At 45.9% G+C, this 24,270-nt stretch overlaps 1 protein-coding gene across 1 annotated transcript; it reads left to right on the top strand.

Moving 5' to 3' along the window:
• The first annotated feature begins 786 nt into the window (after positions 1-786).
• wee2 (WEE2 oocyte meiosis inhibiting kinase) lies at positions 787-24,037 on the top strand. The gene is made up of 11 exons (XM_052030402.1): positions 787-1,197; positions 3,358-3,578; positions 6,732-6,789; positions 9,266-9,435; positions 11,676-11,797; positions 14,257-14,403; positions 15,893-16,003; positions 16,290-16,375; positions 17,435-17,605; positions 20,587-20,732; positions 23,237-24,037. The coding sequence occupies exons 1-11, from the start codon at positions 898-900 to the stop codon at positions 23,388-23,390; spliced, it is 1,686 nt and encodes a 561-aa protein (XP_051886362.1). The 5' UTR covers positions 787-897; the 3' UTR covers positions 23,391-24,037.
• The last annotated feature ends 233 nt before the right edge of the window (positions 24,038-24,270 follow it).

Below are 24,270 nucleotides of genomic sequence, written 5' to 3'. Positions count from 1 at the left end.
CCGGAGGAAACCCACACAGACACAGAGAGAATGTACAAACTCCTTACAGACAGCGGCCGGATTTGAACCCCGGGTCACCAGCACTGTAAAGCGTTATGCTAACTGCTACACTGGTCGGTATGGACTGGTTGGGGTGAAGGGCCTGTTTCCGTGCTGCATAACTCCATGAGAAGCTTTTAATTCCAGATTTATTTACTTGAATTTAAATTCCAAAACTGCCTTGGTGAGATTCAAACAAGTCCTTGAGCTAATAGAAATGCTGCCTGGCTGCTAGTGCCCACTGCTCTCATGCTGAATGAAAATGTTTTGGTTAAGGAAATAAGAGAGGATGCCTGTACACAAGGTATTCAGTCTCAGTTTGAGGTTTTGGTTCATAGATCTGGTAACAGCCCGGTCATTTCATTTTCACAGTGGTGGCTTCCTTGGGGTGGATCACAGTGCAAAAACCACAGAGCTGTCTGCCCACCGGTTGGTGCCACATGGTGAGATAATACAGTGAACTGTGTACACAGAAGCCGAGTTGGTGGGCACATAGCATTCATTATGGGGGGGGGGGAGGGGGTGGTGGTGAGAGAGAGAGGGGGGTGGGGGGCTGGAGCTTCATTAATTGGCCACCTGTTTAGCGGCTGGGCTGGGCTGAGGTGGTGGGGGGAGATCCATGTGTGACCAACCCCCTAAGCTGGAGCCACCGCCTATAATTATCGACGCGTTCCAGCCTCTGTCCCGACGTGACCCAATCAGGGGTTGGGTATAAGGGCGTGAGGTGGCGGCGGGGAAGCCAACATTCAAGAGGGAAGCAGCCGGAGCAGGGAGGCTTGGTTTGAGTGTCACTATCAGGAAGGACCTGGTTCCCCCCTCTCCTCCCCTCCAGCCCAGGGGGACCCTCCCCGTGTCCAGATGAGCCGCCTTGCGCTCAGTGCCATCGCCCAGAAGCTCCAGTTCTCCAGCGACGACGAGAAGGAGGAGGAGGTCGGGGTGAAGTTCTGCGACCTGCTCCACGTCCAGGAGAGAGGCGCCCCGTCCCCGGCGCCCAGGAGGGAATGCATCTCGCCCTTCAGCCGCTTCCCGGTCGGGGAGAAGAGGGCGCCCCGCAGCCCTCGGGTCCGCCTGGTGGGGAGGGCGGAGTGTCCCGACACTCCCGTACACTGCGTGAACTGGAGGAAGCTGCGCCTCTGTGACACTCCCTACACTCCCAAGGTGGGTGTGTGTACCGGTTCTCTCTCCCTTCCTCCGAATGGTTCCGTGCATTCGGCATCCTTCTGGAAACCACTCTCAAAGTCAAGCGGAGCTTATTGTCGTGTGCACAAGTACGGTGAGGTACAGGTACATTGGAAAAACTTGCAGCAGCGTCACAGGCACTGAAGTACAGACAACGCACAGAATATAAATTGTAAGTAAACTTGTACCATACTGTGTGCAAAAGCAAGTCCTTGGTGCAAAACAGACTCGGAGACAAGCCCAAGGTAGTGCAAGTGGTGGTCTGTGGTGCTCTGTCGCTGAGGTAGTGTAAGGGTTGTGCAGACCTCCTCAAGATCTTCATGGTCGTAGGAGAGTAGCTGTTCTTGAACCTTGTGTGGGACTTCAGGCTTCTGTACCTCCTGCCCACTGGTAGCTGTGATAAGTTATTTATCAGTCACATGTACATCGAAACACACAGTGACATGCATCTTCTTGTGTTGCTGAGAACGTTCTGGGGACAGCCTACAAGTGTCGCCACTCTTCTGGCGCCAACATAGCATGCCCACAGCTCCTAACCTGTACGTCTTTGGAATGTGGGAGGAAACCAGAGCACCCGGTGGAAACCCACGCAGACACAGGGAGAACATACAAACTCCAGACAGTGGCAGGAATTGAACCTGGGTCGCTGGCGCTGTAATAGTGTTATGCTAAACACTACACTACCTTGCTGCCATGGTATGGCCTGGATGGCATAGTAAGATGGTGGGAATCCTTGGTGATAGATCCTGCCTTCTTGAGACAGCACCTCTTGTGAAAACACATGGAACTGCAGGGTCATGTTGACTGTCCACTTTCATCCATGGATGCTGCCTGACCTGCTGAATTCCTCCAGTGTGTTGCTGAAGTGAGTGAATGTTTCCCAAATGTGTTCCTCCTTGTAAAACCCTTCCACTGTGACTCTGGCCATGTACTTGAACTGGAGGGTAATAGGTCCCAAATTTCTCTCTCTTCAAGAGATTCAGGTTGGTGCCCTTGTCTACTGGTTGGGGGGGGGAGGTGGCCTTTGAAATAAAGCACAACACAGACCCTTGCAGTCCAAAGTACCTTGGCCAGTAAGATGAGTAGATTGGTGCTGGAGATGCTCAAACAGCATCTGTGGAGGGAGACTCTAGACAAGATTTTGTCTCTCTGGTAGAAGCTTGCTCAGTGTTTATATTCCAATTCAAGGGGTGTGGGCTTTGCAGGCTGGGCCAGCTTTTAATTGCCCATCCCTAGTTGCCCTTGGGAAGGTGATAGTGAGCTGCAGCCTTGAACCACTGTAGCTCTTGAGGTGTGGGTATAATTACAATGCTATTGGGGAGGGAGTTCCAGGATTTTGACCCAGTGATGGTGAAGGAACGGTGGTGTATATGTAGGGTCATTGATCTAATATAACACTTGTATTGCTCTCCACAGATCTTCCTTACCAGCCAGAAAGCCTGATCTCCAGGGTGAGAGTGGTTTCAGAAGGATGTTGAATGATACAAGCAGCCTGTTTCTAATTGAGGGGTGGATTGAGTTTAAATATTTTCTTGTCTCTTGTTACCCAAACTAATACCAGTTAATCTTCTCCCAAGCATCACTCATACCTTACCCTTTTCCCTAGCTAACAGATTTGACAGTCTTGTTCCTGTTACGTTCAACTTTGTGTGATTATTATCTTCTTCCAGATCTGCTACGTGTCTGACAAGACTGATTTCTGTAGTGCTCTCTGCTAGCTTCTGACCTCCCCAAGCTAATCAAAGCACACCAGTCCCTTAATCTCATTAGTGCCTTGGCTCCTGGATCTGAATCAGAAACCTACCTGACCTGCAATCTCTTTATTTTTGCCCACTCCCTGCTGCACTCTGTGCTCACCCCAATGTAACACCAAAAATGCTGTTTGGGATCTACCTTACCCATTGTCTCAGAAGTACTTTGTTTGCAGTTTGCTATTGAAGTGCTTCAGAAGTATGACAAATTCTCCAAGTGAACATTCTCATCTCCCTACCTTTGGAAATAGTACTTAAAATTCATGATCAAATTATCAAGTTACTAGGAACCTGGGTTTCTTATTTTTACCCACTCTTCATTGGGTGGGATTCCTCCTTGTACAGCTGTCCCTCGAATCTAATGGAGCTACTGCCTCTTTGTTTCTAGAGTCTGTTCTCCAAGGCTGGACAGATCTCAACTGCCAATAAAGGTCCCGTCTCGAGGATTCGCCGACCGTTGGGCTTCGCTACTGGTTCTGAGCACCACTGGGTGCCAACAGTGAATGTAAACCCCTTCACCCCAACTCTGTACCACGAGCTGGGCCTTGCACACAGCACGAAAAATGAGAAAACGGGAAAGAGGAGGAAGAGAATTGAAGAAAGAGGCAGGTAAAAGTTGCCATGGGTTGGTGAACAGAGAATGTATTAAAGCACTGCTTTTTTTCTGAAGTGAGCGTACTAGTGAAGCATTAACTGAGCCCTTCAGCTGCCTGTTACTGAATAGAATTGGAAGAGCACTAAGTATTTGGTGTCTTTTGTGCGTGAATATCTTCACATCTGGGTCAACATCTCGAGCTGTTGGCATTGAGGTGGGAATGCATCTATAAAGTGCAAGGGTTGTACTGCAGTGTTATGAATATTTTTTTTGGGAGGTGGTGAGGAGGTACTCCAGTGAAGAAACATTCTGTAAATCCCATTTCTAACTAATGTAAAACTGAAACCAAACAACTGACCTGCAAGATATTGGTTAGGTGACAAAATGAAGATAATGTGGGCCTGTGCAAAATTCTCCTGTCATATCCTCATTTAGCTTGTCCATCTCTCTGCATATGATTCATCTACAGTGATTCTTAGTTGGCTAACAACCTTGATTTTTAAAATGTTCATCCTTCTGTTTAATCTCTTGTATCAGTGCTGCTTCAGTTCTGGCCTGCTGCATGTCCTTGATTGCTCCATCTTCTGGCAGCTGAGATTTCCACTGCCTAACCCTGTTGGTTCTTTCCTGATCCCCCTCTACCTATTAACCTTCCATTCTGGTTTTCTTATCCTCTTGGCTATTTGTCCCAATACCTTGAACAGCTGCATCAAATTTGTGTATTAATGAATACAGGCTGTTTGCATTTACTTGCAAGTGGTCACTGCTGGTATCTTGATGGCTTAATGATCAAAACTAATCACTAAAGCTTTGGGTAACAAAGCTGTATCCAAGTTTGCCGATTGGTGTGGTCAATTATGAGGAGAATTGGTGCAGGTTAAACTAAAAATCCATTTATTAAATACAGTTAAGCCAGAATGAAGATCAATGGGACTTGGGGCTTGGACCATTAGAATGTTAGTTGGGTACAAAACAGCAATGCAGTGTTAATGTCTTCAAATGAAAGTTGAGTATAAAGGACACACCTCTTACAATTGTACAAAGTTCTGGTCAGCTTTTAGATGAACTCTTGATCTCCTAATCTACCTTGTCATGGTCCCTGCACCACCTTGTCCACTTGTGCTGCAATTTCTCTAACTGCACATGCTATTCTGCAATCTGTTTTTCTATTTACTACCTTGATGTACTTGTGGATGGCATGATCTGTCTGAATGGCATGCAAACAAAAGTTTTTCACTGTGACAATGATAAACTAATACCAATCTTGGGTGCTGGGCACTGCATCTCAAAGAATGCCTTCACATTGGAAGGAGTGCAATGCAAATTCACCAAGTGGTTACCACAATGCCATGGGTTAATTGGAGAAGTGAATCCACAGAACTGGCTTGCATTCCCTGGAATACCCACTTGCCTGAGGTTTTGTCCTTTTCAAAAAGGCATGATGGAAATGTTTTTTGGTCAGAGTCTCCGACAAAGACAGTCTGGCAATTAATTCATGCAAAGAATGGCAGTAATCTGACTCCTGCAAAAGGCAGTGAATATTGGGTTGTTTACATAGAAAATATTTTGCTAGCCAAGGGTGTTGGGGATTGGAGTTTGGGGTGCAGATCTCTTGTGATCTAGTTGAACAATAAACAAGCTGCAGGGTCTAAATGTTGCTGGACACATTGGAGGGACAGTGTGCTGAGAGAGCTGTCAAAACAGTACCTGTGAAATATTGTTTCTGATTTATTCCAATACCATCTTTGGTGATTGGACAATGTAGTGGTTTTTGTTTCTTAAAATGATGCTGCATAGGGTTTAATAAACTACTTGGGTGGGGGGAAGAACAATGAAACTGCAGACTGAACAAAATGCAACACTGAAAGCCAGATACTTGGTTAGCCAGAGATGGGGAAGGGTTTACTCAATATGAGTAAATTCTACATGTGCAGAATAAGGACATTTGCAATAATTGGGGTTGAGTTGGATTTGTTCTGATGCAAGTTTGAGTCTACCTTTGGTGCCGCTTCAAACAACATTACTATTGGTCATTAAAAACACTATTTTCACGATTGGGAGGAAATTAGATTGAGCCAATCTTGTGGCCTTGACCATCTTTACCCAAATGAAGTTATTTCTGACTGTGACTGTTACACTATGATTAATGCCACCTTGATTCTGTCTTCAATCCTTTCTCAAAGTGCCACATCCATGAGACTTGAAGCTTGCTATGTCTGATCAGTCTTTCAAGGATTTGTTATGTGAATTTGCATACTGAAGGAAGTGGATTAACTTAAAGGCTCTTGGTGGGGGAGACTATCTCCTGCCCTTGAGCCCCCATCTCTTTAGCCTTTCTGGTGAAGGTGCTATTGGGGTTGCAGTTCCAGGGTTTGGATGCAGTGGTGTATTTCCAAGTCAGGATGGTGTACAACTTGGGCAACCTGCAGCCTTTGCCCTTGCTAGAAGGATGTTGGTTTGAGATTTGCTTTCAGGTGTAGCATGGACAAAATCTCCTATGCATTTACAGATGGTAAACTCTAACTGTGGTGTGCTATGATGGAGGGAATGAATGGTTACCACCCCCCCCCCCCCCCCCCCCCCACTCCACCAAAAACAAGTTGCTTTGTCTTGGATGCTGGGTTTGTGTTGGAGCTGTACTCATTCAGGCAAACCAAGTATTTAATCATGCTTTTGACATGTGCCTTATAGATGGTGGAAAGGTGTTGGATAAGTCACTCACCACAGATTGTCCATCTCTGATCTCCCATAGCTGCAGCACTTGTTGGTCATCTGACCAGCATGTTAATTAGGCACAGAAGATGGTCTCCACATTGTTTCTCACGTGCTGATGCACCCAGGAGTTGGTGTATTACCAGAGATGGTGGCAGAGATCCACTGCAGTTTGACAGATCTGCAGCTTAAACTTCTCACATCTACCCCATTTGAAAGACTGCAATTACTGAAGTGACCTTGTGTGTCTTGGTGCAGAGTTGGCCGCTCTTGCTGTGGTTCAACAGTGAAGGAATCAGTGCAGTGTGCTGCTTGGAGGGAGATTGGTCACCTTTGGATTGAGCAATCAGCACTGATTCATTTCTCAGTTTGATTCTTCTCCTTTGTCTGAGAATTGAATGATGTTTATTACCTACCATATTTGGCGGATGTCTAAATTTCGTTCATTCTCACAGTAGGAAACGTGTTGAGATGGTGGATGGAGACACAGAGGAATCTCTGCAACCGTCGGAGGTGAGGAGATCGCCCTGAGATACACACCCAGTGCTACTTAATACAAGAATGCTCCTGCCTAACCCTGTCTGTTGCTGCTAAAGCCTGCATTAGTCTGCCTGGGTTTGACTCCTGGTCTACAACAGACCATCTCCTCTGAGGTTGTGTTGCAATTGGCTTAGTGTCTGGGAGGTGGAGGCAAGATATTGAGGCAAGTCAATTGTTCTCGTATATGACTTTTATTGGATTGTATCCTAGAGTTGTTGAGTTAATCCACACCAGCCCGAAACTGCCTACAACAGGATTTTGCTCACATGGAGATCATTTGGATGTTCCAAAATGACCCAGGTTTATATCATGTCTGCTTGGCTTTTAAATATTCACTGGGGTCTGATTCTGTCATCCTTTTCATTTTGCCTTTCCAATCTTGGCCCTATGAGGGTCCTTGCCTTTGCCACGTTGATGCCTGAGCAAAAACAAATGGCTGGACGAACAACCAGTCAAGCAGATGGGGTCCATAGGGGTGATCCTGAGCTGCTGTTGCATGCTGCTTTAATTCTCATTCCCACTGACCTCTATCTGCAGCCTCCTCCATTCCCTTGGTGAGGCCCAAGTTAAACTAGAAGAGTAACATCTGGTCCTCTGTCTAGGCACTTCCATACTTAACCTCCTTGAAATGAGCATTGAGTTCTCTAAATTTGGGTAGACTGCTGTCTCCTCATTTTCCATTAGCATGCTGCTCCCTGTTTCTCAAATACCCAGCTTACCTTCAGTACTTGAGCTCCTCATCACTGAGACTGTCTTCACCAATCTCCAGATAGTCTTGTTTTGACCGTCACTCCTTCCCCAGCTTTGCTTCGAAAACAAAAACCCTCCATTCTTTGTGTTTCTTTTTCTTTCCCACCCCCCCAAAGTTCTGTGGAAGGGTCTTTGACCTGAAGCATTGACTAGTTTCTCTTTCCAGAGGCTGAGTTCTTCCATAATTTTTGTTTCTGATTCCTGCATCTGCAGTTTTATTTTCTGTGACTGACGTTTGATCAAAAACACAGCATGGTCCAACTGGAGAACTATGTAGCTGGTCCTGACTTTTGTGCATGCATCGTGCTAAGCCATACACCTTATCAACTTTTTAAATATTGAGAGTTATGAAATTTCTCTGCAGGAATTATTAATGTCCCTCCCATTATTTTCACCCTTATGACATGGAGACCATTCAGTTAATCTGATTCATAGACCATCCCCTGTTAGTTCAATTTTCCTGTAATCTATTTAACTCCATAATTCTCCTACCCCACCACCACCTACACCAGTGGCAAATCACAGGGGCCATTAACTTAATGAGAAAACCAGTGCCCCTGGGGGGGGGTGGGGGGGGAGAGAAACTAGCATGGTCACAGGAAGAACAGGTAAACTCCACACAGACAGCACAAGAGCTCAGGAGCTGTGTAGTAGCAGCAGCACTCTGCTGCCCCAAGTTGCTAGTGTTTGATTCTGGTTCATAGACCCAACAGAAACATGTATTATCTTTTGAGTTTACTGTTAAATGCCAGCACTCATATGAAACAATTTGCAAGATGTGTTCTAGAGCCTTTTTAGTTCATTGGTTGAGTCAATGGTCATTTGATGCATGACTCCAAATAGATAGTCCATCTATTAGACTAGAACCCTTCTGAGCTGACTGCAGTATAAAAGCTGGGGTTCTCTCTGGGTGAGGGGAATGCAGACATCATGCAGTTTTGGGACTCTACCATGAGTCATTTGATTCGAGCTTCAGATTTGCTGGTGTTCCAATACAATCCTACAGTGAGCAGGGTGCCTAACAACCAACTGCCTTTTGCCTGACAATTGAAGTAGCTGTTGATGCCCCAAATTTAAGATTGTCAATGTTTAGATTTTTCCGATTTTCCTTTAATTGCTGTAGTTTGGTTTTTGTATTAGTTTTAAGTTTAAAATGGATTTTTCCTTCTTGAACCCTAAACACTAAGTAATTCTCCATGTTCTTGGGTATTTCCCCTTCAGTTCATTCTGCTGGACTGTCTACCAGAGGAGCCTTATTTAAAGGAATGCATTCTGTGAATGGGCATCAGTAAATGCATGGCTCCCAATATCACAAGGTTTTTTGGCAAATGGCATCTGATATAGAGCAGGGGGACTGTGACAAACTACATTAATGCAGAGTCCCAGGGTGAAATGAATAATAGAAAACTTGGACAGCAGCTGGGACTCGCCAATAATTTCTGGGGTGTTTCACAAGGCAGTGACATCCAGTGGGATTGGAGTGAAGGCAAGGGGCTACATTTCTGTCCTGTGTGTGTATAACAAACATTTACTTGACCATTAAGAGATCTGGTATTTAGACACCACTGAATTAAAAATATTGCTGATCCTTTCATCTTCAAACTCCTTGTTTTAACAACACTATAGGAGCACTTTCTCCACACTGCAGCTATAAGAACAATGAAAGTTATTTTACCTGAATGTGCTTCTCTCCCTCCAGAGGCTCAATATCCGTGAGAACATGAGTTCCCGTTATGCCACGGAATTTTATGAGTTGGAGAAGATTGGAAGTGGAGAGTTTGGGGCAGTGTTTAAGTGCGTGAAGCGACTTGATGGCTGCCTGTATGCCATTAAACGGCTGAAGAGACCGTTGTCCGGCTCGGTAGATGAGTGAGTGTCAAGCTTTCTGCTCTTGGACAATCTAATTCTCAAGCTGACAAATTGGTAGATAACCAAGCCAATTGCCTGAACTGACAGCAGCAAATGCTCACCTCCACATCGTGCTGGTCAGCAGGCATTGGCCTTGAGATTCCCACTGAAAACTTGCTCCATTGTTTGGCAGGGAGCCTTGGCATCTTTTGGAAGGTTGTGGGTTCAAATGCCACCCTAGAAAATTGCAGCGAAACTGGTGCAGCGTTGAGGCAGGGGGTCTGCAGTTCTGCTGCTGGATATGGGATTAAAGTGAGGAATTGGCTGATGTTCTAGTCAGCACCTGTCCCTCAAAGCATTGTGTTTATCTGGTCAAATCTCATTGCACAATATGGCTGTGTGCAAATGGCTGCTGTTTCCTGGTGCACACATACTTTGTAGTTGAAAAGAGGTTGTGAATGGTATATTAATAATTCAGTTTAGATTTTTTTAACCTCTGGGTCATTCAGAGTTAGTCAGTCATGGAGTTGTATAGCACAGAAATGGGCCCAAGTTGCCCAAATGACCTAGTCCCATTTGCCTGTGTTTGGCCCATATTTCTCTTGCCCTTTCCTATCTGAGTCAAGAGGATAGGTAGCAAACTGTTTTGATGTGAGAAGCTGAATTTCAGGTTATCAGAATGAGACACTTTAAAAATCACTACATACTGGAAATCCTGAAAACAGGAAATGCTGGAAATGAGTTCAGGCTGCATCTGTGGGAAGAGAAAAATTTAATGTTGCAGATCAAAGACCCTTTGTTAGAACTGACCAGTTCTGACTCAGGGTCTTTGACCTGCAACAAAGATTGACAGTTAAGTGTGACCGTGCATGAGTATTGCTAATGAACACATGTAGCCCATTGCACTAGTGCTCCTTTACTGTCAGCACCCTGCAAATTGGCCAGGGCTAGAGTTTTGTTCTCTCCAGTATCACTACTGGGCCCCCACACCAGATGTTTATGGAGTCCTTTCTTTCTCTTTCAATACACAAAACAAAGCAATTGTCCCTGTGCTCAGTGTTCTTATCCAAATGCTCGTGGACTGACTGGTTCAGCTTAAAGAGCCAGTGCTGAGCTATTGACACCCCTGTTCCTGGCCTCCAGAAATCTTTAGCTAAGTATCCTAGCAACTTCAGCCAATTTGGATCTTGGCATTTTAACAGTGCAGAATATACCTATTAAGCTGCAGTTTGTGTAGTTAATAGTACTGCAACTCGGATAATTGGTGAAAAGCAAAATGCTTGTAAACGTGCTGCAGGCTGGGTCCCTGGAGAAAGGGAAACGGCATTGCAGGTAGACTTTCGGACCTAGAAAGACAAGTTAATGGCAGACGAGGTGGAGAGAATGAGACTTAAAGCTGGTTTTCTTTTCCCATTTCTGAAGGGTCTTTGACCCAAATTGTTGACTGCTTCTCTCTTTACAGGTACTGAGTGTTTCCAGCACTTTTTAATATTTCAGACTTTGGCTCCTGTTAAAGCAAAGGGTGCAAATCTGATTTGAGGATGTTGCCAGGACTTGAGGGCCTGAGTTGTAGGGAGAAGTTGGGCAAGCTAAGACTTTATTCCTTGGAGTGTCGGAGACTGAGGGGTTACCTTGCAGAAGTGTACAAAATCATGAGGGCCATAGATGAGATGAATGCACGGTCTTTTCCCTGCCCCCACCCCCCGGGAAAGGGAATCTAAAACTGGAGGACAAATTTAAGGTGAGAGCAGGAAAAGATTTTAAAGGGACCTGAGGGGCAACTTTATTTGCACAGAGGGTGGTGTGCATATGAAATGAGCTGCCAGAGGAAGTGGTTGAGGCAGGTGAAATAACATTTAAAAGACAGGTGCATGGATAGGAAAAATTTAGACGGTGAATGGGATTAGCTTAGATGGGCATCTTGGTTGGGCTGAAGGGCCTGTTTCTGTGGTGTATAAACCTGACTCTATCTGCAGTTTTGATTTGTATAATTAATGATTCTACACCTTGTCATGCACAAGCATGAAAGACGAAGGATAAGATTAGAGACTGGTGCTTATGGTACTTCCCTTCCCTCTAACTAGTACCTATTGGTAATACTCTATCAATATTGCTTTGTGCTGATGGCATTGTGGTGAGTTTATTATATTGAAGCATTGGCCCACGTGAGTGGCAATGCAGGCCATAAGGCTGCTGGTCTCTTTACTTGGGGTAAGCTGGGCTGCCCTGGGAGTCCATCGTCACGGCTGTTTGTTCCACAGGCAGTCCGCGCTCCGCGAGGTGTACGCACACGCTGTGCTAGGGCATCATCCCCATGTAGTGCGCTACTATTCAGCCTGGGCGGAGGATGACCACATGCTGATCCAGAACGAGTACTGTAACGGTAAGGACCACCTGTTGGCAAGATAACACTGTTCTTGTGGGAGATACTGACTTGGACGTTGGAGCACTAACCAAGCTTGTGCACCAGAGTACATTGATGACCCAGGAGCACAGGGATTTGGTCAAAAGCCAGCAGGAATGTGGTCACATGGTGACTGGGAGCAAACATTCCAGGATACTTGCCATGGAGGAGGGCAGACCATGGGAAGGGGGTCGGTTTGCCTTGGTAATAACAGACAAAATTGGGGCAGTAGAGAATGGGAAGCAGAAACTGGGTGGAGATGAAGATCTAGGGCCAATTGTGTTGTCAAAAGTACCTTGGAGGACATTTATGAATGCATTTGGGATGGTTTTCTGCAACAAAAGAGTAGGGTAGCTTAGGCCTTTCAAATAGCCCCATTGATAACCAGTGGTAATTGGTTTTTGTATGTAGTTTGATTGGAGGCCAGAGTCTGGGGGAGGTGGGGGGGGGCTGTGTGAAAAGGGCTCGAGTCCTTTGAGTGCCAGCCTCTTGCCCACATCACCACCAAACCCTGAACCATTAAAGGATGAGGTGCCTTGTGTGTGTTTGGGGGGGGGGGGGGGGGGGTTGGTGGGAGGAGGAGAAAAGTCTGCCCACCCTTGCAGTAGTAGGTGGGCAGCATAAATGGAGGGGCCTACTGAAGGTGGGAGATTGCTTAAACCTGATGAGATGACCCTGGAAGGATCATGATTGAAGCATTTTTTTTCCCCTCTAGCTCTAGAGAATTATTACCTGGGCAGCTGGAGAATCCAAGTTGCTCTTTCACTTCCCTCTCTGGAGTTGGGGCAACATGAATAGTTTGCTACTTTAGAACACCTTCACCTGAATACTTGAGGTGAAATCTGAAAATGTTGGAACCAGTGTAATGGGCAGTGTTTGTGCCCCATCCTTGGTTTGGGGTGAGGGGAGGGTGCCTATAGAGCAGTTGCTGCCCTCCATTGTTTGTTATTCACATTAGAGACCAAGGTAAATGGTCTATTGCCACATGTACTGAAATGCAGCAAAGCTATTGTTTGCATGCCATATATAAGTAATGCAGTGTGAAGTTTCCAAGTTAAAACTGGTGGAAGGGCCTATTGTGATGAGGACACCCATTCTGCAATGGGATAGAAAAAGATTGGGTGAAAACCTGGCGAATGGAGTTTAATGTGGGGAATTGCAAGGACATGCACTTCAGTAAGAGGAATCAAAAGGCAGTTTATTACCTAAATAGAAAGAGACTGCAAGTGAAGATCTTGTGTGCCTTTAAACTTCTAGAACTTTTTGATGTTTCACACTTCCTGTATCTAGTTATTGCCTCATGGTTGGGTTGGGAAATAGGTTGGAGTGGATTTTAAAGTTTTCACATTGCACCCTCTAATTTGGCAGACAACTTGCCTATTGGATGATAGGTATGTCCTCAAACTGGCCAGTGTTTGGTACAAGCTTTGTTACATGAGGCTCCTCTGATCATAGGGACAATACAGTAAGAGTTTGCCATCTGTACTTGGCACTGACCTGCCTGATACTTGCCCATTTGGAACCAAGGACATCCTGAATTGGGTTGTACCTGAGGAACTTCTCCCTTTGAGGAATTTATCATCCTGTGACTGGCTGGTGTTGCTTCCTGTTTGGTCATCTCCCCACCTAATTATCAGAACATAGAACACTACAGTGCAGTACAGGCCCTTTGGCCCACAGTGTTGTGCTGACATTTTATCCTGCTCTAAGATCGATCTAACCCTTCCCTCCCACATAGCCCTCCATTTTTCTATCATTCATGTGTCTATCTAAGAGTCTCTTAAATGTCCCTAATGTTTCTGTCCCCACAACCTCTGCCAGCAGTGCATTCCATGCACGCACCACTTTTTTTAAAAAAAAAAACTTGCCCCCTAACATTTCCCCCCATACCTTCCTCCAATCACCTTAAAATTATGCCCCCCTCATGTTAGCCATTTTCACACTGGGAAAGTCTGACTGTCCACTTGATCTATGCCTCTTATCTTGTACACCTCTATCAAGTCGCCTCTCATCCTCCTCTCCAAAGAGAAAAGCCCCAGCTCACTCAACCTATCCTCATAAGATATGCTCTCCAATCCAGACACCATCCTGGTAAATCTCCTCTGTGCCTTCTCTAAAGCTTCCACATCCTTCCTATAATGAGGTAACCAGAACTGAACACAATGCTCCGAGTGTGGTCTGACCAGAGTTTTATAGAGCTGCAACATTACCTCATGGCTCTTGAACTCGATACCCCCAACTAATGAAGACCAACACTCAATACGCTTTAATAACCCTATCAACCTGTGTGGCAACCTTGAGGGATGTATGGACATGGACCCCAAGATCCCTCTGTTCCTCCACACTGCTAAGAGGAAAATGCCAGGAGCCGTGAAATGTCTGGGGCAAGGCAGCTTCCACTTTCACTAAAGAAACATTCACATGTGGTCTGGTTTCAGGGGGCAGTCTGGCAGATGCACTGATGGAGAATTTACTGGAGGGGATACTACTGACTGAAGGGGAGCTGAAGGAGATCCTACTGCAAGTGTCGATGGGACTGAAGTACATTCACAGCTCCAGTCTAGTTCACATGGACGTCAAGCCAAGTGAGTAGTGGGGTGTGCTCTATTACTTGAAGTCCACTGGGTGATGTTTAAACAACTGGTAATACAATTGCCTATGAAGTTTATGCTTGAGGAATGGTGGCATAGCAATGCTATTGGACTAGTAATCCAAGGGCCTGAATCGATTGGGAGAGTTCAAATCCCTCCCTGCAGTTTAGTGTGGTGGTGTAGTAGTTCCATGTTGACTGACTGCCCATATCACTGCAAAGCAAGCTTATTAATGGTCTCTATGGGATGGGAACACGGTGGTTGATATCTAGAATGTGCTGCCAGCATTGGTGGAGGAATTGGGTAGAATTGCAACATTTAAGCAGCACTTACCCATCTGAATATTGGTCACCAGTTCTGGTCACCTCACTATAGGAAGGATGTCAAGGCTTTAGAGAAGGTGCAGAGGAGGTTTGAGGATGCTGCCTGGATTAGAGGGCATGTGCTATCAGAGAGGCTGGACAAACTTGGGCTCTTTTCTCTGGAGCGGTGGAGGCTGAGGGGTGATCTGTTGGAAGTGTATAAACTGAGGGGCGTAGATGGGGTGGACAAGCAATATCTTTTTCCCATTATTGAGTGATCCAATAGCAGAGGGGATGCATTTGAGGGGAGAGGGGGTAGGTTCAGAACAGACATGAGGGGTAAGTTTTTTTTTAAACTCAGTGGTGGATGCCTGGAATGTGTTGCCTGATAGGGTAGTGGAGGCAAGTACATTGGGGGCTTTTAAAAGGGGCTTGGGTGGGCACATGAATGGGAGGAAAATGGAGGGATATGGGCCTCCCGTAGGTAGGAGGGAATATCTATGTCGGCACAACACTGGGCTGAAGGGCCTGTTCTGTGCTGTACTGTTCTATGAATAGGCAAAGTGTAGAATATTGTCCAAATGTGGGCAGAGGTTGGAGTAGATGGGCATGGTGGGGTGGCAGAACTGCTTCCATGCTCTGACACTGACTCGGATCTCCACTGCAGCTGTCTAACACCAGACCAACAGCACAGATTGGCCACCCAAGCCTCCTGATCTTCAGCACGTGCTGGAAATGCCCACAATTCCCCACCTACCATCCTTGAATCAGTGGGATTGGCCCACGAATTGGTCACTGGCCCGTCAGTGAGGTTCAGCTCGAGCTCTGAAGATGAGGTGTCTCAAATGACATGGAAGACTGGAGGCACCCAGCTGTTCAGCAGCATCTGTGGAAAGTTATTGTTTCTGTTAATGAACTTTTAGTTGGGGTTGGCCTTTCAATTCTGAGAAGGGTTATCAGCCAGAAACATTAACTGCTTCACCCTACAGATGCAGCCTGACCTGCTGAGTGGTCTCCATCTTCTGATATTTCACACTTCCCCAACATCTGTGTGATGCTTCAGACCGGCAGGTTTGTCTGTGGGCAAAAGGCCCATATCTCCATTTGTGCATCAAGAGCTCTGATGTCCTGGGCCCACACGAAGGCTAATCAATAATGGATAACCCTTGCCATCTATTTAGGCAACATCTTTATTTGCCAAAGAGTGACACCTGATGTGATTGGTTGTGTGGAAGAGGAGAGTGACACTGATGAGGAAGGAAGCTTGGTGACCAATGTACTGTACAAACTTGGTGAGTGCTGCCTTTCCCCTCTCCCTCACTGCTTCTCCAATTTCCCCCCTCACCTCCAACTCCCCTGATGCAACTTTTTAAACTGATTTCTTCAGTTTTGCATTGGATTGTGCATTCCCTTCCACCACTTCTCCCCAAATATGCTGTTGCCGAGCACCTGTTCATCAACAAAGCAGGATCCTAATATTGTGCCTCTACAACTTGACGTGGTGTTTGCCTGTCATGAAGATTATAATGCCTGGTGTTCTCATCCTCTATCCAGTCTGTGAATCTTTGCTGCTTTCAGGTGACCTTGGCCACGTAACATCGATCTCCAATCCACAGGTAGAGGAAGGAGACAGCTGCTTCTTGGCAAATGAAATCTTGCAAGAGGCAAGTGTTATTCTGAGAAACTTGGCAAAAATCTCTTGTTCCTATTGAGGACCTGGGGTTAACCGACCTTGTTCACGTATTGGATGTGGATATCACTGACGGGGGCAGCACTTGCTGCCTGTGGGAAGGTGGTAGGAAGCAGTTTTCCTGATTTGTGCAGTCCTTCCGGTGAAGGTGCTCCTGCAATGCTGCTGGAGTCCCACCAAGGATGACATTTCCAAGCTAGGATGGTGTTCTGTGGGGAGAAACCTGCAGGTGGTGGTGTTCATGTGAGCCTGAGGCCTTGTCCTTCAAGGTGGTTGAAGTGGGTTTGGGAGATGCTCCAAAGTAGCCCAGGTGAGTTGCTGCAGTGCATGTTGTAGATGCCAGCGATGGAGGGAATGAATACTGGAGTACCAAGTAAACAGGCTTGCTTTGTCCTTTGATTCACTGCACTCATCTAGACAAGTAATTTGCAGCTCTTGTACCTTGAAGATAAGAGCTTTGTGTTGGGTGAATTGCTCACCATAGGACAGCTAGCTTCTGACCTGCTCTTGTAGCCACAATATTGTGGCTGATCCACTGGTCTCTGTCCAAAGGTGACCTCCCTGGATATTTGTGTTTGGGGGCAGGGGGTGTTGGAGATGGCAGTGTCAGTATTCTTTGAATTATCTTGTATGAATTGCAGAATCTACCTCTTAATTGAAGTGCACTGTTTTAGAATAAATGCTTGAGAACCCTTGACAGAATAGACCCTTGGTCTTGCTGCTTTCTGTGGTAGTGCCAGAGTTATCGGGACACTGCAGTGAATTGTATTGTTTTTATGCAGTACCAAGAGTTCCTCTGTGGAAGGGGAACACTGCCTTGTCTATCCCAAGGTTGATGTAATGATCACATGGTGTTTGAGGAGAAGGGAGTGCCCCTTGCTGTTTCTCCGCTGTGACCATTGCACACTTGTCCCTAAGCAGCTGATAAATTCTGCTTTGCAACACTGCATTGCAAATGTACCTGGTGGCAAATGCTTTGAGATGACTGTTGTCAAGACAATGTCCAACGTGTTGTCTTCTGATTTCCCCGCAGGACTATTCAAATCTGCCCAAAGCCGACATCTTTGCACTGGGCCTCACCTTGGCCCTGGCAGCAGGGGCAGATGAGCTCCCTCACAATGGCCTGCCTTGGCACTACATCAGGAAAGGCAACCTCCCCACAATTCCTCAGCAACTCTCTCCTGAATTTCTCAACCTTCTGAAAGCAAGTAACTCCCTATCCTTGTGGTGTGATGGGGCGGGAGGTGGATTTCCCCCTACGGTGAGGGGAGAGTTGGTGTTGAGGGCAGTAAATGTAACCTGTAGTGCTACAAGCTTTGCAGATCGGATGTTTAAACTGGTCTATTATTGTCACATGTACTGAGGTACAGTGGAAAACTTGTATGTAATCCATGCCCACCACTTCAGTACATTGAGGTAGTACAAGGGAAAACAATAACAGGATGCAGCACAAAGCTCCTCTGCTTGGTTCTGAATCAGTCTGTCTTCTGTCCCCTTGTTCACAACAACTTGAGGGTGAGAGATGGTTCTCAGTTCCTGCCACTGCTCACTTGCTATTTGGGGCTTCTGAGGACAGCAGGCTACAACCGAGTCCCAATGAAGGGTCTTGACCTGAAATGTCAACTGTTTATTTCCCTCCATGGATGCTGCCTGACCCACTGAGTTCCTCCAGCACTTTGTTTTGGGGGTGGGGTGGAGGGGCTACAACTCAGTGATCTGCTTTTCACAAGGAGGTCACATCAATCCTCTCCACCTGGCTGTGGGGGTCCCAGAGATGACATTACCCACTGTGTTCCAATGTTATCCACATCCCTGTCAAATATCAGCAGTTGAGGTGTGTGTCCCCATCAGCCTCTTGAGCCTGCCTTGCTATTCAGTAGGATGGTGGGTGACCCAGTCTTGGCCTTGGCACCACATTCTACTCTCCTCAAACCCTTTCGCTCTTGTTCAAGTGTCCATCCCCAGCTTCTGGGTGGATGATTCCAAAGGTTCACAACCCTTGGGAAATTCATGTCTTTGTAATACTTTCTCATGATAGGACACTATTTGGTCCATTGAGTCTATGCTGGCTCTGAGCACTCCATCAATCCCATTCTTCCCCCCCCCCCACCCCATCTGTTTCCTTGTAACCTATTCTCCCTCACATGCCCATGAACTCCACCCTGATGCTCCCACCTACATTTGGGGGTGGGGGGCACAATTTGCAGTAAGCAGTTGACCTACCAAGCAGCACATCTTTGGGATGTGGGCAGAAACTGGAGCACCCGGCAGAAACCCACAGTCACAGAGAACATACAAACTCCAGACAGCAACAGGTTGGATTGGAGCCAGGTCACTGGAGCTGTGAGGCAGCAGCTCTGCTGCCTGTCTGAAGTATGACCCTTTATTCTGAAACTAATGTCCCCAGTAGGGGAAATGGGCAGTGTACACAATGTCAATGATCCTCAATCTGGTTTAAGTAAGATCATGCCTTTTTATTCTTAATGCCAGTGAGTGTGGGATCAACCTTCACATCAACCCCTTCAGCCTAGTGAACAATCTCCACATTGGTACATCCTCAAGTACACAGTTGTTCTCTGCAGTCAGTACCTTGTAAAGTTGCATCAGAGCTCCCTTGTCTTTGGCAATAAAGGCCAATGTGCCACTAGCATTCATTGCTAAATTACTTGCTGTACCTACATGCATGTTTTGTGTACTGGAGTACATAGGTCCCTTTACAACATCTGTAGTCTCCATTTGAAATTTAAGTCTCTGACCTAGTATCTTCCCACCCTACATTACATCTGCCAACAGCTTGACCATGCGCTTAACCCATCTCTCTTCACAGGCTTTGTCCTCTAACCTTCTAACACCACTATCTCTCAGTTTAACTACAGTGCTCTGTCCCTTCAAATCATTACTAGACTGCAGTTGGTTGAGCTGCAATATCCCACTAGTTACTGATTGCCAGTCTGCAGATGACCCACTTTTTCTGCCTGTTAGCTGCTCTATCATGCTGACATTACCCAACCCTATATACACCTGTGCAGTAATCTTGTCCATATGGCATCTTATTGAATGTGTTTGAAATCTAAATACACTGCATCTACTGTTTCCCCTTTATACACCCTGCTTGTCCTTGGACAAATTTGCTGGCAGGTTTTTAAATGCTATTCTTTCCCTTTTTTTAATAAAAAAGGCCCATGTCTTTCCCTGCAACTATGGGGCTATTTCTTTATTGGGATGTAGATGGATGTTCTGATGGTGAATGAAACTTGATGCAGCTCCATTGGACAAGATTAATAGGATAGGAGGTGAATGTTGCCTCCTGAGTGCAGCTTATCCATTGGCTTTACTTTTTGTTCTCTTAAAATGGATACCAGTTTGACAGTCTTTCACATTTCTTGAATAGCAATATTGGGTGTTTTATCTCAGCTGTAATACAAAACTAGCAATTACTCAGCACCTCAACATTTATGAAATAAAGACACCCTGGAAGGGAGCAGTCAGTTTGAGGAATTTAAACTTGACATTCCCAAACTTCAATGATATTTCCCCTTCTAGCTGATGTTTTTTAGCACCTCAATCCCGGCAGTATTGGCTTGATCTGGGTCAATATGGTATCAAGCTTTGAATGTGGACCTCAATGAGATGACTAATTATTGGAACCAGTTTGCTGGTTCACAGTGCAGTCCTTATTGATTTCTTGGAGAAATTTTGGTAATTTGGGGGTGGGGGGGAGGGAATATTGTTTTCTTAGGAAGACCTCTACTTATTTCACAATTTCAAATGACCCATCCTTAAATGTGCCTTGACAGCACATTGCTTAATTGGCATTAGTGATAAGATGGATGTGAGGACAAAGCAGATGTAACACATTTTTGGGGAAAAAATTGCAGGACACTGGGAGCATTGCTGTCTAACCTAGATCGTAGTCATAGACTTCTCCATTAGAGCAAGCCCAATATGGTCTGGTCATAGGGATAGCAAGAATCTGTTATTCTCTAACAAATATTAACACTTTAGGGGTGGGGGGGGAGGGAACCAGAACTGGGATCAACTGAAGACTGAGTACACTAATTTTAACTTGAGTTGTTTCAGTTCTTGACACAAGATGAATATTTTAATTTCCAACAGCTGAACAAATGTTGATCTCCTTCCACCATTCAGTGCTGGTTTTCTAATGCCTGCTCTCTCCCGAAGCAGCAACTGATCAGCCCTGATCCTGTGGAGCGACCCTCATCTGCTGCCCTCACCCGACACCCTGTTCTTCGGAGGAATTCCAGCAAGGTGGCTTCCCAGCTCCGGAAAGAACTCAACGTGGAACGTTTCAGGACGGCAATGTTGGAGAGGTATTGAGCAGCAGACCTAAGTTTCAGTAACTGGGGGTGAGAAAGGATCAGTGACTATATATTTGTATCTAGAGAAAAGGTCTAAACTTGATTCTCCTTTCACATTTTATGACAAGACTATTCAGCCCATGGAGTCTCTGCTGGCTCTGTGCATTCCCATAAGTCCTATTTCACCCACATTTCCTCTAACTTATTCCTCCTTGTATCCGTCAATTCTCATTCTATCTACACTAGGGGCAATTTAGTGGCCAATTACCCCTTGTTTTGGAATGTGGGAGGAAAAGAGCACCCAGAGGAAACCAACAGTCATGGAAAATCAGAGGTCAGGACTGAACCCAGGTCAGAGTCAATAGTACTACAGCACAGAAATAGGCCCTTCGGCCCATCCGGTCCATGCCAACCTGACTTTCTGCCTAGTCCCACCTACCTGCACCCAGATCATATCCCTCCAAACCCCTCCTGTCTATGTACCTATCCAAACTTAAATGCTACAACTGAACCCACACCTACCACTCCTGCTGGCAGCTTGTTCCTCCCCCTCGGAGTCCCCTCGTATATTTCACCTTTCACCCTAAACCTATAGTTCGTCTCTCCCAACCTTTTGGGGAGGAGGGGCGGGAGCCTGCATGCATTCACCCTATTTGTACCCCTCAACTTTGTATACCTCTAAGATCTCCCCTCATTCTCCTGCAGTCCAGGGATTAAAGTCCTAACCTATTCAACCTTTCCCTATAACTCGGGTCTTCAAGTCCCAGCAACATCCTTGTAAATTCTCTCTGCACTATTTCAAGCTTATTGACTTCTTTCCTGTAGGTAGGTGTCCAGAATTGCACACAATACTGCAAATTTGGCCTCACCAATGTCTTGTACAACATTAACATTACATCCCAACTCCTGTACTTGGTGCCCTGATTTATGAAGGCCAATGTGACAAAACCTCTCTTTATGACCCAATCTACCTGTGATGCCACTTTCAAGGAATTATGGATCTATATTCGCAGGTCCCTTTGTTCTACTGCATACCTCAGTGCCCTACCATTCACTAAATCTTGCCCTGGTTTGTCCTTCCAATGTGCATCACCTCACATTTGTCTGCATTAAATTCCATCTGCCTTTTTTTCTTTTGTAGACAAGTATCTGCAAGCTTTGATAGTCTTCCTCACTGGTTACTACACCCCCAATCTTGGTGTCATCTGCAGACTTGCTGATCCAGTTTACCACATTATCATCTAAATCATTAATATAGATGATAAACAACTCCAGTCAGAAAGACAACCATCTACTACCATTGGCTAGCAGGAGATGCCAGACAATGTTGAATCCAATTGGCTACTTCATCCTGAATGCCAAGTGACTTAACCTTCTGGATCAGCCTCCCATGTGAGACTTTGTCTACATGGACTTTAGCAAGGCTTTTGACAATGACCACTACCTTTCCTTCAACTTTCTTGGTAACCTCCTCAAACAAAAACTAAGATTGGTTAGACGTGACCTGCCATGCTGACTATCCTTAATCAGGCCCTGTCTATCCAAGTACTTAAACCTGTCCCTTAGAATACCTTGCAGTAATTTACCCATGATTGACATCAGGCTCACCAGCCTATAATTTCCCAGATTATTCTTGGAGCCTTTGAACAACAGAACAGCATTAGCTGTCCTCCAGCACCTCACCTGTGGCTAAGGATGTTTTAAACATCTCTGCCAGGGTCCTTGCAATTTCTGCAGTAGCCTCCCTAGGATTTATCTACCTTTTAATTTGCCTCCAGATAGCCAGCACCACCTCTTCTGTAATCCAGATACAGTCCTTGACCTCTCTACTATTTTTGCCTCAGTTCTATAGTCTCTCCAGGGTAAATATGGATGCACAAAATTCATTTATCTCCCCTTTTTACTTTCTTTGCCACCCCCCCCCCCCCCCCTCAAAATCTCTTTTGGTTCCATACATAGATGACCACACTGATCTGGAGGAAGTGCACTGATGTACAATGCCCCAATGTATGTGCCAGAGTCTGTGTGCTTGTTGTGGCTCTCAAACTACTGAGCTTTCTCCTTGCCCAGACCAGCTGCCCTCTGGAAAGCCTGAGCAGCTGAAGCTGTTGCTGCTGGAGTTGACTCCTGACCCAGGCTAATGGTGAGGGGCGGGGGGGGGGGGAGGGGGAACAATGGGAGTTCTCGATGCTCTTGGCCACCTTTAGAAAAGGCTTGCCTGGCATTGTGCTCTGACTTGGTTGTAACACTCCCTCTCCCCTGGAAGTGCACAGAACTGCATGAAGGGCCAGATGTGGTGTGGCAACCCTTTGTGGTGGCTCTATGCTCAAGTTCCTTGGTGCTGTTACGCAGGTGGCTCTTATACACTTCCTACCTTCACAAAGCTGCTAAAGGAGGCATCTTCAATATTGGATCCCACCCGATACACATGACCCACCTGTTGCATCTAGCAGGTGGAGCACCCTAGTTCCTAGGCTTAACTACCTCTTTCTTGCTTTTCTCCCAACTGCATTTAGGGAACTGATGAAGGCGAGACTCTCGCAGGGCTTTCTGCAGTCTGAGGTTAAATCTCCGCATCCAGGAAAGAGACTGGTCCTCCCAGAGAAGAGCCATAGGATGGTGGGGAGCAGAGCCAGCCGCTCAGTGAGCTTCAACTGTGGCGGATACTGAGGGCTGGTCTCGCTGGACAAGAGGAGAATGACAACAATCTTGGGTACCCTTCAGTAACAACATTTGGTTACCACTTGGTTAACTTGCCCAACTAAAGATAAGTCAAGGGTTTTGGATTTTTTTTTAAAAAGGGTCTCATTAGACCTTGAACACTGCATTGTTGTGCAATGGCACTATTATCTAGAGTATTTTAAATTCAAAATGGTGTCTCTGTAAATGTTGCTTTTGAATCTCCCTGTTTCCAATCTGCTGGGAGGTGGCTATCTTGAGGTGCAAACCATTAAGCAGATTGAACTGTTTAAACCTTTTTAATGCAGCTATCTCACTTTTTGGGCCTCCTGTCTCTGGAGGAGAGTTGGAGAATTAGACCTGTTGACAATGAACTGATCAGCTGTGAAGGTGTTGCTCAGATGTTCTGAGTTTGCTCAAGTGTTTCTCACTTCCTTGTCGTGGAACTTTCCAGTATCTGAGCAGACCAGTGATGCCCTTACCAGGGGTACAGCAGGTCTGAGCTGTTTCACAGGGACACAGAACCTTTATCCAGTGAGTATGCTAAATGGAGAATCTTTTAAAATGGTTTTTATCTAATTTTACTGGACTGAATTCGGCAGAGAATTCAATGTTAATTAAAGTTTTAATTTTCATATACCTGCTTGTGACTTTTTTAGTTGCAGTTCTGCATCCAGGGAATGAGTGCCTTGAGCAGCTCATCACCCCCTGCCCACACTGGGCCAGCTGGGATCAGGACTGGAATTCTAGGTTCTCTGGTCAATATTTGGATCAAGGTGGCTGTAGGACCACTGGAGATATCCTATCTAAAGGCCAGTATCCACCTGTAATGCTCAAGTACTGATTCAATGTGTTGGCTTCTTGTACCTTC

The sequence above is a fragment of the Pristis pectinata genome, chromosome 15 (genome assembly GCF_009764475.1).
Source record: "Pristis pectinata isolate sPriPec2 chromosome 15, sPriPec2.1.pri, whole genome shotgun sequence".
Classification (NCBI taxonomy): Eukaryota; Metazoa; Chordata; class Chondrichthyes; order Rhinopristiformes; family Pristidae; genus Pristis; species Pristis pectinata.
This window is presented reverse-complemented; position numbering and strand designations above follow the sequence as displayed.

What these genes read in the sequence shown, in the direction of transcription:
- wee2 (XM_052030402.1), top strand. Translation starts at nt 898, where the DNA reads ATGAGCCGCCTTGCGCTCAGTGCCATCGCCCAGAAGCTCCAGTTCTCC. An exon ending in ACACTCCCTACACTCCCAAG is followed by an intron (nt 1,198 to 3,357) that starts GTGGGTGTGTGT and finishes CTTTGTTTCTAG; the next exon opens with AGTCTGTTCTCCAAGGCTGG. An exon ending in CAATGTACTGTACAAACTTG is followed by an intron (nt 16,004 to 16,289) that starts GTGAGTGCTGCC and finishes TGCTGCTTTCAG; the next exon opens with GTGACCTTGGCCACGTAACA.